The 13,905-nt window shown below is 40.7% G+C and overlaps 1 protein-coding gene across 2 annotated transcripts in view; it reads right to left on the bottom strand.

Annotated features, from left to right (window-relative positions):
* LOC137322030 (myosin-IIIb) overlaps positions 1-13,905 on the bottom strand; it is a 166,085-nt gene that overhangs the window by 131,416 nt on the left and 20,764 nt on the right. For both annotated transcript variants that reach the window (XM_067985063.1, XM_067985055.1), the window contains exon 4: positions 9,822-9,924. In XM_067985063.1, coding sequence (XP_067841164.1) covers positions 9,822-9,924 — 103 coding nt within the window. The remainder of the gene's footprint in view (positions 1-9,821; positions 9,925-13,905) is intronic.

Here is a 13,905-nt window from a genome sequence, read left to right as displayed (position 1 = left end):
AAGACAGCACCTCTGACATTGCAGCACTCTCTCTGTACTACACTGGAAGTGTCAGCCTACATTATGTGCTCAAGTCTCTGGAGTGGGACTTGAACCCACAACTTTCTGACAAAGGTGAAAGTGCTACCATCGAGCCAAAGCTCACACCGCTTTGCATGGGAGCCAGGAAAATACAAGCTCCTGATTCTACCAAGCTCATGGATGTTGGGTGTACAGTCAATGGATAGACCGTGATCAGTGGCACCTGTGGACAAACACAGCAAATGCATCCTACCTTCAACTAAAAAATCCAAACTGGTATGTCTCCAGTCAGTTGCTGGGCACAAAGGAGAAATGTTTACTCAAGAAAGGAACTTGGATTTATTTACCACTTTTTATGACCTCTGGAAGTCTCAAAGCTCTTCACACCAATTAAGTACACATTTGAAACATTTATCACCCCAACCCATCCCCTTGCAGTTTTTCTTGGAGTACTTTGGTTTGAAAGTATTCCCCTTTCCTCCATGGTTTCCTATTCTCCCTTTGTCCCCAAACCAAGTAAAGATACTTTTCAAAAGGGCTCAGCTGGATTCACTGCCAAACACCACATGCCAATCCAGAATGTAATGCAAATGCACTTCCATTTCTGGAATGTACAGTGTCCTAATAGTGTATGTAGTGATGAGATTTTTGGGCCTAAAGCAAAGAAGTGGTAGAATACATTTCCTCAGACTGTTTAAACCTGTTACTACAGACCTTTCCAATGTCCTGTTCCTTGATAATGCAATCCTTTGAAGAGCATTTTAAAATCTCTGCATTTACATCTCAAATTTTTGATTATATTAGCTAACCTTTACAGCCAAACAATTAAGTCATTAAGCAGTCCTTGAGCAGTAAATCTTAAGGCAAAATCAAATAAAAAAGATCCCCTTGAGAAACTATATCAAAAAGGCAAAATACTGCAGATGCTGGAAATCTGAAATAAAAACAGAAAATGCTGGAAAAGCTCAGCAAGTGAGGCAGCATCTGTGGAGAAAGAAACGAGTTAACGTTTCAGGACAAAGACCTTTTGTTTAAATTTCTCTTCTACCTATAAGTGCAGTCTACTGTGGTCACATTATAAGGCAGAGCAGTAAATTGTGGGTGTGGGGGGAGGAAATGGACTCTTGTCAGAACCAGTTGTGACAAAAGGTCTTCGACCTGAAACGTTAACTCTATTTCTTGCTCCACAGATGCTGCCCGACGTGAGCTTTTCAGCATTTTCTGTTTTTATTCCCCTTGAAAAACAATGGGGATGATTTTTTTTGTTCCGTATTTGTAGCCATAAACTCATCCTTTTTATTTGCGTTTACAATTAGAGACTTGAGGAAACCTTTCTGCAACAGCATTTATCATCCTTGCAGATAATTCAAATTTAAATTCACCCCAGGACTGTTTTCATTTCAGAATGTAGCCTGTAAAATAAAAGCTTAAAGACCAAGCTATACAGTGATATTTTCTCATAACGGTATAAGCCACTTATACAAGATTGATCGAAGAATTATCCACACAGATCAGATTTGCTTAGTATGTTCAATGGCCATTTTAATTGGACAATTTAAGTGTGGCAGATTGTGAAGAATCAGGGCTGTAGAGCAAGGAGAATTGGGGAAGCTTGGACAGACTGGTAATCCTATTTGGACAAAAGCAATATATTTTCTACATGCTTAATGTGCTTGGTTGAACTTTCTCTTCTACCTACAAGTGCAATCCACTGTAGTCACATTACAAGATGGGGCAGTAAATTGGGGGTGGGGGGCAGGGGGAAAATGGACTCTTTATAAACCAGACTTTTACAACTTAATTTTTCAAACAGCCCCCTCAAAAACTGGATGGATGCCAAATCCACAAACAATTATATTTAATGCCTCACGTACACCACACATTAGAGTTCACCATTTATCCTTAAAGTGCAATATTACTTATCCAAATGCAGTCACAGTTGTGCAATCAAACATGACAACCAATTGCACACAGCAAGGTTCTACAAATGGAAAATGAAAGACCAGGTAAGCTGCCTTTTTTCATGGTGCTCGCTGATGGAAGAATGGCCAGGAAACTAGGAAAACCCCCTGCTCTTCAATACCATGGGATCTTGTGTTCACCTGAAGAAGCATCTGCAAGACATCTCCAACAATACTGCACTGAAGGATTAACCTAAATGATGTGTTCAAATCCTGAAGTGGGCTTGAACCCATGGCTTTCCAATTCAGAGGAAAGAATGCTGTCAGCTGAGCAAAGCCAACACATGTAAGTTAGTCAGTTTTGAATAATGTGTGTGTTAAGTGCAGTAGAGGGAGTGCTGCACTGTCCAAGTTGTCGTTTTTCAGATGAGACGTCAAACTGACCTCTCAGGTGGACATAAAAAGATCCCATGGGGCTATTCAAAGAGCAGGGAAGTTCTCCCGGTGTCCTGGACAATATTTCTCTCTCAAACAACATCAATGAAACAGACAATCTGGTCTTTTCACATTGCTGTTTGTGGGATCTTGCTGTGTGCAAATTGGGCTGCTGCATTTCCCTACATTACAACAGTGACTAAACATCAAAAATATTTCATTGGCTGTAAAGTGCTTTAGGATGTAATAAGACTGTGAAAGGCACTATATAAATGCAAGTCCTTTCCTTCCTTTAAGCATTTGAACTTTATCAATAAACTGTTTCAGGAACTATTAAATGAATGCAACACAAAAAATTCCTCATTTTATCTGCATTATGTACAGAAATCCTGATCCAAAGGAAACATTAACACCTCTGTCCAAGAAAACAAAAAGATTTCCAGTTAGCCTAATATTGGTAGTAGGTATTTTTGCAGAGACCATAATATGGGAATAAATTAATATGCACTTGGAGAGAGGGTTAATTTGGGATAGTCAGTAGAGATGTATGAAAGAAAAGTCCTCTATCCAAATGTAATGTTCTTTTAAGGAAATAATGGAGCGTTTTTACAAAGGAAATGTAGTGGCTGTTTTGTAGATGAATTTTCAAACAGTGTTTAATAAGATGCCAGATATGAGGTTTATTGAAAAAATTAAGGCATTAAAGGGAACATGGCAACATGGATAGCAAGTTGGGTAAAAGGACAGAAAATAGTCTAACAGACATTTTGTAGACTGAAGGAATGTAAACAATGGAGTTCCTTACAGGTCAGCATTAGGACTATTGCTCTTCTAAACAAACAAGAAATCTGGAATCAGGTTTGCGGCACAAAGACAAGAAGCAGGGTTAATGGTGAAGCAGACTATTAGCAATTTTAGGAGGACAACTGACAGGTTAGTAGATTGGATTGGGAAAATGGTTGTTATATTGAAATTAATGCAGAAACTTCACCAGCTCCATATCAAACTCAAAACACTTCACAAGCTCCAGGTTAATAAATATCCCAAACACGTTACTGGTGCTTTGTGGAATTTGAATAAAAATCTAACTTGAAAAGTAGCTGCCAAACAGACACCTATCTGAACCAATCACACTTATGTTTGAATTGTGCAGCTTGGCTCCTCCCTCAAGTTCCTCAGACAGCAAAATAGTCCTTGAAACATAGCGGTCTAACGTCTAACCTTATAATTTAGTTTTAAGTCTCAATCTTCCTGCACATTCTTCCCTGTATCTTCTTCAAAGCAGCCATGTATTTGACGATAAGGGGGTGATTTTTTTTTTTGGGGGGGGGGGGGGGGGGGTGGAAAAGGAAAGAAAGAAACAAAATCATTAGGTGCAGGTTTCCTGCTGCCCACATATTGACCCTGATGAATCTTCCATAGTTTGACTTAGTTACATATCAAAAAGGTAAGCACCTAATGTCCTTCCTCACTTACAGGGAGATTGCTGAAGCAGGGGTAGGATATCTGGTGCTGCAGTACCTAATTGAATTACTGCTACAGGAATTATTTCTTCATTTTGATAATGGATTGCTGGCAATGCCACAAGATAAGGGAAGAACAGACACGTGGGCTTAACAGTGATGCCATCAGAAACTAGAGTGTTAGAGACATTAATGCACTTTAAGTATAAACACAATCTCTGGTTGTTAGGGCAATGAAGCATGCCATTCTGGTCTTTAGAACAATGGAGGCGTGTGTTATTTCAATAGTTTACAACAAGTGATCAGCAACAATATAAGACAACCCAGGGTTACAGTGAGTTTCTCCCCCTCACCCTCAAAAAATAACAGTGCAACACTACAGACTGCAAGGACAGCCCAGGGAGAGAGAGATGGGGGAAGGGGGTATGTAGAAACTACCTGCAATCTGACATCCTGAGTCAGAGGATACACATATAAACATACCTATAAAGCATCAATGCTCTAAATATTTTTTTTTAAAAACTTTTGCTCAACCATTTTCCATACAGGAAATGCCTCTTTTACAAGTAATTATTCCATTATCAATACATCAGATAAGTTTCATAAAACTAACAGCAGACATTAATTTCCCTCAGTAACATAATACATTTTCATAAAATTCATTTGTGTGCTATTTTAACACAGTTGTTAATCCATTCATTTTAAATACAAGTTTGGAAGGACAAAATCTAATTTAATATGATTCGATGTTGTTCCATAGTTTAAGTAAACATAATATGCCAATTTAACACTGGAATTCTAGTGACTGCACCAAATATTCTACAGTACAATTTTTTGAACTATTGTGCTCATTTTAAACTAAACCTTAGTGTAGAATCAAAAATGATTTGCTATCACTATTTTTCCTTTATATTTACTGTAAAATGCTCTACATATGGTTCAGCTTGTATGGACTGTACTATGTTAAAAACAGAAAATGCACAACAGGTCAGTCAACATCTGCATGATTCCCCCCCCACAAATGATCATGGACCCCCGTGATGACCCCCAATCCAGACACCACCCCCCCCCCCCCCACCGTAACTGACTTCCCCATGACCACCGTGCCAACCCTTGCCGCCCCCCCCCCCCCACCAATCCATAAAAACAAAAACTTACCTGAACATGTCCTCTCCCTGGCTGGTCTCCCGTCCGACTGAGACCAGCCTGTCAGTCGGACGGCAAATCGACAAATGAAAATGTCCTTGCATCAAAACCATACAGATATCCGTGAAACTAGTACTTCCGGGTTTCCCATCTGCAATTTGACCCCCGCCCCCGAGTCAAAGTCATGCCCGTGGTACCAAAAAGCAGCTATTGACAGGGCATTCGGGGGGGGGGGGGGGGGGGAAAAGGGTGAGCAGCCAGTAGCAGTGGTCCATATCAGTACCAACGACAGGTTAAAAAAGGGAAGAGGTCCTGCAAGGTGAATTTAAGGAGTTAGGGGATGAATTAAAAAGCAGGACCTCAAAAAGGTAGTGATCTCAGGATTACTACAAGTGCCACGTGCTAGTGAGTATAGGAACAGGAGAATAGACAGGATGACTGCGTGGCTGCAGGGATGGTGTAGGAGGGAGGGATTTAGATTCCTGGGACATTGGGACCGGTTCTGGGGAAGGTGGGACCTGTACAAGCGTGACGGGTTACACCCGAGCAGGACCGGGACCAATGTCCTCACGGGGGTGTTTGCTAGTGCTGTTGGGGAAGGTTTAAACTAGAGTGGCAGGGGGATGGGAACCTCAGCAGGGAGTCAGAAGGGAGTAAAGTTGAGAGCAGCCAGAGAGGGGAAGACCCAGGGGAAATTTACAATACAAATAGTACAAACACTAGTTCAAGAACAAGTGAAAGGGAAAAGCAGAGCAGCGGAAAGAAAGTGTACTTTAAGCACTACAGATTAAGTGAAAACTAGAAGGCGTAAAGCAATTAACCCAGCATCAAAGCTGAAGGTCAGGCTAGGGTGTGTGGCCCAGCTAAGAGTTCTATATACAAATGCACGGAGTATAAGGAATAAATTAAATGAACTACAGGTTCAAATGCAAATCAGAGGGTATGACATGATAGCTATTACTGAGACATGGCTGCAGGATGGTCAGGATTGGGAACTAAATATACCAGGTTATAAGGTCTACAGGAGAGAGATAGGGAAAATGGAAGGGGGGGGGGGGGGGGGGGGGGGAGGAGTAGGCTTAGTGATTAGGGATGAAATCACTTCAATGATAAATGAGGATATAACGAGAGGTAAGCAGCCAACAGAGACCTTATGGGTTGAATTGAGAAATAGGAAAGGATCTAAGACTATAGTGGGAGTTGTATATAGGAGCCCTGGCAGCAGCTCTGAAGTGCTAGATTGTATAAATGCAGAGATTAGACAAGCGTGTAAGAAAGGCATAGTGGTCTTAATGGGGGATTTTGACCTTCACAGATTGGGAAAAGCAGACTAGCAACTGTCAGAAAGGTAATGAATTTCTTGAGTGTGTCTGGGATAGTTTTCTACAGCAGTATGTCCTAGAGGCAATAAGGGGGCAAGCCATACTAGATTTAGTAATGAGTAATGAACCAGATTTAGTCAACAGCTTAACTGTGCGCGAACATCTATCCAATAGCGATCATAACATGATCGAGTTCAATGCAGTGTTTGAAAGGGAAAAAAGTGAATCAGCTGCTAAGATTCTAGACTTGGGCAAGGCCAACTTCAATGGGATGAGACAGACTGTCCACAGTAAACTGGGCAAATCTGTTAATGGGTAAAACGACTGATGAACAGTGGGAAATGTTTAAAGAAACATTTAACGCGATACAGAATCGGTTTATACCCGAGGGGCAAGAAATCTACTTGCCAAAAAACAGCCATGGACAACTAAAGAGGTAAGGGACAGTATAAGACACAAGGAAAGGGCATACAAAAAGGCAAAAAATGGCACAGATCCTGGCGAATGGGAAAGATACAGAGATCAACAAAGGGTCACAAAACAGATAGTAAGAGCTACAAAAAAGTGTATGAAAAGAAACTTGCAAGGGATATCAAAACAAATACGAAGAACTTTTATAGTTATATTAGGAAAGAGGGTGGTCAGGAGCAGTGTTGGCCCCTTAAAAACTGAAAGCGGGGATATTGTCATTGACAATGGGGAAATGGCAGACATGTTGAATGATTACTTTGCATCAGTATTTACAGTAGAAAGAGGATAGCATGCCGGAAATCCCAAGAAAACTAATATTGAATCGGGGACGGGGACTCCATAAAATTAACATAAGTAAAGCAACAGTAATGAAGAAAATAATAGCACTAAAGAGTGACAAATCCCCAAGACCAGATGGTTTCCATCCCAGGGTTTTAAAGGAAGTAGGTGAGCACATTGCAGATGCCCTAACTATAATCTTTCAAAGTTCTCTAGATTCAGGAACTGTCCCTCTAGATTGGAAAATTGCACATGTCACTCCGCTTTTTAAGAAAGGAGAGAGAGGGAAACCAGGGGATTATAAACCAGTTAGCCTAACATCCGTTGTGGGGAAAATGCTGGAGTCTATAATTAAGGAAAGGGTGACTGAACACTGAGAATTTTCAGTTAATCAGAAAGAGTCAGCATGGATTTGAGAGAGGTAGATTGAGCCTGACAAACCTGATTGAATTTTTTGAAGAGGTAACTAAAGTAGTGGACAGGAGAACGTCAATAGATGTTACTTATATGGACTTCCAGAAGGCATTTGATAAGGTCCCACATAAGAAACTGTTAGGCAAGATAGAAGAGAGGGAAAAGTACAGGCTTGGTTAGGAAGTTGGCTGAGCGAAAGGCAACAGAGTAGGGATAATGGGAAGGTACTCACATTGGCAGGATGTGACTAGTGGAGTCCCGCAGGGATCTGTTTTGGGGCCTCAATTATTCACAATATTTATTAACGACTTAGATGAAGGCATAGAAAGTCTAAGTTTGCCAATGACAAAGATTGGTGGCATTGTAAGCAGTGTAGATGAAAACATAAAATTACAAAGTGATATTGATAGATTAGGTGAATGGGCAAAACTGTGGCAAATGGAATTCAATGTAGACAAATGTGAGGTCATCCACTTTGGATCAAAAAAAGATAGAACAGGGTACTTTCTAAATGGTAAAAAAGTTAAAAACAGTGGATGTCCATAGGGACTTGGGGGTTCAGGTACATAGATTATTGAAGTGTCATGAACAGGTGCAGAAAATAATCAATAAGGCTTATGGAATGCTGGCCTTTATGTCTAGAGGACTAGAATACAAGGGGGCAGAAAAGTTATGCTGCAGCTGTACAAAACCCTGGTTAGACCACACCTGGAGTACTGTGAGCAGTTCTGGGCACCGCACCTTCAGAAGGACATATTGGCCTTGGAGGGAGTGCAGCGTACGTTTACTAGAATGATACCCGGACTTCAAGGGTTAAGTTACAAGGAGATTACACAAATTGGGGTTGTATTCTCTGGAGTTTTGAAGGTTATGGGGTGATCTGATCGAAGTTTATAAGATATTAAGGGGAACAGATAGGGTGGATACAGAGAAACTATTTCCACTGGTTGGGGATTCTAGGAGTGGGGGCACAATCTAAAAATTAGAGCCAGACCCTTCAGGAGTGAGATTAGAAAACATTTCTACACACAAAGGGTTGTAGAAGTTTGGAACTCTCTTCCGCAAACGGCAATTGATACTAGCTCAATTGCTAAATTGAAATCTGAGATGGATAGCTTTTTGGCAACCAAAGGTATTAAGGGATATGGGCCAATGGCAGGTATATGGAGTTAGATCACAGATCAGCCATGATCTTACCAAATGGCAGAGCAGGCACGAGGGGCTGAATGGCCTACTCCTGTTCCTATATTCCTATAGCTGCAATTTATCCCAGCATGTGTTAGCAGCTTCAGGATAGGAGGGGAGGGGAAAAAATATGAAGAAGCTGTAAACCATTATACAGGGGTACAGGCAATATGTTTTTATTTGGCATTGCCACTTTTTTGTTGGTGACTCTACACATCTCTCCCTCTCCTTTTCTGATTTCCCCAAATCACAGAGCATAAGCAGCCAAGAGATTGCAACTAATGTTGCTCAAGTAGACTAGTGACAACCCTCTCTCCAAATTGTCTTTTGCTCAGCCCAAGAAACTGGTCTCATCAGCATCTACTCATAAGAATGCAGCTGAAATATTCAACTCTTGTGTGAAATACTGTGGATGTGACATTTAAGGGCTTCAACATGCTGCATCAATTTAAGCCACGCAACCAGTGATCATGAAGGAAGGCATTTAAGTTTGAAACAATTAGCCAAACAGATATTGATTAACTTCATACTAATTCCAGTCACAGTTTTTTCAAATCCAATTCAAGGAGGATGAGTTTGAAATTTCTCAAGAAAGCAAATTGCTGCAGTTTGTTCCCAATTCACAACCAACAGATTTTTAATTTCTCTACAAGTTGAGCAGGGATAAAATAACTGCTGTCTGGATTTAGCCACAATGAATGCTTCACATCAGTTTATAACTACTCAGGTCACAACACTCGGTTCCACTTATTTAGGTCAACTGTGTTGCCATGACAACTTTTCCTTGTTTAAAAATCTAGGTAAGTATGTCCCTGCAGAGTCTCTACCTGCATGAAACTCTGTCATAATTCCTACTTTTAATAGTGGAATGCATGACTACCACGGTTTGATAGCAGTAAGCCGCTCTATAAATTTAACACGGGAACTTGAATCATCACCATTTCCAATTCCCTATTTCTAATGGAAAGATGATTATTTGAAAAAAAACAAATGAAATGAAAAGTTCACAGTACTTGTTAACTCCACTACATGTCTATCGGTTCACTTGCCTACAACCCTTTGTTCTACCATACAAGGGAAATTTCAATTTGTCAACAATGCACACAGTCTTGATTTACCAAAGGACTTTGTTCTGGTCTAGGGAGGGGAAGCAATCTGTCAGTGTTTAGTTGTTACTTTCTTACCTGCAGAACCTGTTGTTCTAATTGAGAATTTCCTTTGCAGAGCTCCATGATCTGTCGCAGCAGAAGCTTGGTGCTTTCAGTTTTCCCAGCACCACTTTCCCCACTGTTAGTTCAAAAGAAAATAATATTATCTCCAACTTTTGTTTTCCAAGCCAGTATTAAGATTCCAGTGAAGAGTTTGAATTATTAATTACCAATATTTACAGAAATATATATGAAACTGTATGTTTCAAGTTAGGTGAATTAATGACAAAATGTCTCCCAAGTGGAACTAGAAATTTCTTCATGAATAGCACTGAAAACAGAAAATCATGGAAACCATTTCATTGTTTCTATGCTATATTTCTTGACACTAGTGTACACACCCTACTAAATGTGTACAGTGAAACAGCAACATAAGGTCATCAGATTACTCAAAGCACCTACTCCTTGAAATTTTGACTTAAAACAAAAAAAATTAAAAATTAAGAAAAAATATCTAAATTTGAGAGTGGAGGCAAGGGGAACCACTGGTTACTTAAAATGTCACTCTTAATGTTTCACCAAAACCACCAAATATCATTTTGGAATATACCCACTAGTGTCCACTACAAATATCCAAGGTTTCCTTGTTTGGCAAGGCATAAATCTTCAAATATCTCACCTAGATGCTATAGAACTAAAGCACCAACTCAAGGCACAATATGGTAAAATTGCATCTAGAAAAAGATTATTACCACTGGTGCTACATCACCTACTCTGACATAAGCCACCCATTCCATCAACAATGGAAGAGCTCATTATTTCTACCCTAACCAAGGCCAAAATAATATCTGAAGGTTACTCCATCCACATAACTCAAAACCCAGAGAATTCTAATCATATCAAGAGAATGTAGGAAAATAGCCGTTATACCAGGAAAAAAAAAGAGTAGAAGGTGATCAGTTACACAGAAAAAGGACAAACTAAAATTTCTACAATGCAACACAATTCCATTAGTGAAACCACTGAACACAGGAATACTGAAGAGATCAGGTAAAAATTGGTATCCTCTGCTGGGTAAATCCTGAAGCTCAGTGACTGGGTCACTGCTGAATAGAGATTCAAAGTCACTGAATCAAACCCACTCAACTGCATCCTAGGCATCAAATGGGCTCCCTCACTTTCTAGATCCAATCACTGCCAAAACTGAACGAACTTGGTATTCAGACTGAACCTGGAAAACATACTGGCATATAAGAAATAGGAGCAGAAGAAGGCTGTACGGCCCCTCGAGCCTGCTCCGCCATTCAACAAGATCATGGCGGATCTTCTACCTCAACTCCACTTTCTCACCCTATCCCCATATCCCCGTGTCCAAATATCCATCGATCAGAGTCATGAATATATTCAACAACTGAGCATCCACAGCCCTCTGGGGTAGAGAATTCCAAAGATTCACAACCCTCTGAGTGAAGAAATGTTTCCTCATCTCGGTCCTAAATGGCCAATCCCTTATCCTGAGACTTCTACCCCCTAGTTCTAGACTCTCCAAAACAGGGGGAACAGCCTCTTAGCATCTAGCCTGTAAAGCCCTGTAAGAATTTTATACATTTCAATGAGATCACCTCTCATTCTTTTAAACTCGAGAATATAGGCCAACCCTCTCGTCCCAGGAATTAATCTAGTGAACCTTTGTTGCACCCCCTCTAAGGCAAGTACATCCTTCCTTAGGTAAGGAGACTAAAACTGTCCACAGTACTCCAGGTATGGTCTCACCAGAGCCCTATATAATTGCAGCATTATACTCCAACCCCCTTACAATAAAAGGCTAACATACCATTTGCCTTCCTAATTGCTTACTGTACTGTACTGTTAACTTTGCTATTCCTGTAAAAGGACACCCAAATCCCTCTGACCACCAATATTTCTTAGTCTCTCACCTTTTAAAAAATATTCTGTTCTTCCTACCAAAGTGAATAACCTCACATTTCCCCATATTGTACTCCATCTGCCACCTTCTCATTTACTCAGTTAACCTGTCGATATCCCTACCCAGCCACTTTGTGTCCTCCTCACAGCTTACTTTCCCCACCTAGCTTTGTATAGTGAGACAACTTGGATACATTACAATATATATCAATGACCTAGATGAGGGGACTGAGTGTAAACAGCTGAGGCCCAAGCACTGATCCTTGCGGCACCCCACGAGTTACAACGTGCCAACCCAAAAATGACCCGTTCATTCCCATTCTTTGTTTTCTGTCGGTTAACCAGTCCTCTATCCATGTTAATATATTACCCCCAACCCCACGAGTCCTAATCTTGTGTAACAACCTCTTGGGTGGCACTTTATTCCACATCCACTGGTTCCCCTTTATCTACCCTACTAGTTACACCCTCAAAAAAACCCTCAGATTTATCATAGAATCAGAGAAAGGTTACAGCACACAAGGAGGCCATTTGGCCCACCAAGCCCGTACCTGTTCTTTGCAAGAGCAATCCAGTTAGTCCCATTTCCCCCGTTCTTTCCCTGTAGCCCTGCAAATTCTTCCCCTTCAAGTATTCATCCAATTCCTTTTTGAAAGCCACGACTGAATTTGCTTCCACCACCCTTTCATGCAGCTCATTCCAGATCTTAACTACTCTATGCGTGAAAAAGTTTTTCCTCATGTCACCTTTGGTTCTTTGGCCAATCACCTTAAATCTGTGTCCTCTGGTTCTCAACCCTTCCGCCAATGGGAACAATCTCTCTATTCACTTTATCTAAACCCTTCATGATTTTGAACACTTCTACCAAATCTCCTCTTAACCTTCTTTGCTCTAAGGAGAACATCCCCAGCTTCTCCAGTCTATCTACGTAACTGAAGTCCCTCATCCCTGGAACCATTCTAGTAAATCTTTTCTGCACCCTCTCCAAGGCCTTCACATCCTTCCTAAAGTGCAGTGCTGACAAGCCCTGTGGCACTTTATCAAATGCCTTTTGAAAGTCTCAATTACCTCCTCTTTTACAGTGACTTTGGCAGCATCTTCTTCCTTGGTAAAGACAGATGCAAAGTACTCATTTTAGTACCTCAGCCATCCCCTCTGCCTCCATGCATAGGACTCCACCTCTCCTCTAGCTACCCATTTATATGCCTGTAGAAGACTTATGGATTCCCTTTTATGTTAGCCACCAGTCTCATACTCTCTCTTTGCCCCTCATTTCCTTTTTCACTTCAGTACTTTCTACATTCAGCCTGTTTCTCATTTGTATCATCAACCTGACATCTGTTATACCCTCCCTTTTTCTGCTTCATCTTGCTCTATCCCTGGTCATCCAGGGAGCTCTGGCTTTGGTTGCCCTACCTTTCCCCCTTGTGAGAATGTACCTATCTCCTCTTTAAAGGCCACCCCATTGTTCGATTACAGTTTTGCCTACCAATCTTTGATTCCAATTTACCCAGGCCAGATCTGTTCTCAACCCAATGAAATTGGTCAAACACGATTTCCCTTTCATAAAACAGTGTTGACACTGCCTAATCATTTTATGATTTTCTGTGCCCTGTTACTACGTCCTTAATAACAGATTCTAGCATTTTACCTACTACTGAAGTCAGGCTAACTGGCCTATAGTTCCCCATTTTATCTCTCCCTCCTTTCTTGAATAGTGGGATTACATTTGCTACCTTCCAATCCATGGGGACCATTCTAGAATCTAGAGAATTCTGGAAGAGCAAAACCAATGCAGCCACCTCTTAAAACCCTAAGATGTAGGCCATCAGGTCCAGGGGATTTGTTGGCTTTTCATTCCATTAATTTCTCCAGTGCTTTTTCTTTACCAATATTAATTACTTTAAGTTCCTCACTTTTATTTAGACTCTTGGTTCCCCACTATTCCCAGTATGTTTGTTGTGGCTTCTACCTTGATGATAGATACAAAATATTTAACGTCTCTGCCATTTCCTTTTCCCCCCCCCCATAATAATTTCTCCTCATCTCTGCCTCTAAGGGACCCACATTTGCTTTCGCTAATCTCTTCCTTTTTACATACTAGAAGCTCTTACAATCTGTTTTTATATTTGCTAGTTTTCTCTCAAATTTAATTTTCTCCCTCTATCAATTTCTTGGTCATCCTTTGCTGATT

Source organism: Heptranchias perlo, chromosome 1 (genome assembly GCF_035084215.1).
Source record: "Heptranchias perlo isolate sHepPer1 chromosome 1, sHepPer1.hap1, whole genome shotgun sequence".
Lineage (NCBI taxonomy): Eukaryota > Metazoa > Chordata > Chondrichthyes > Hexanchiformes > Hexanchidae > Heptranchias > Heptranchias perlo.
Note: the sequence above shows the minus strand (reverse complement) of the source record. Positions and strands in the feature narration are given on the sequence as shown.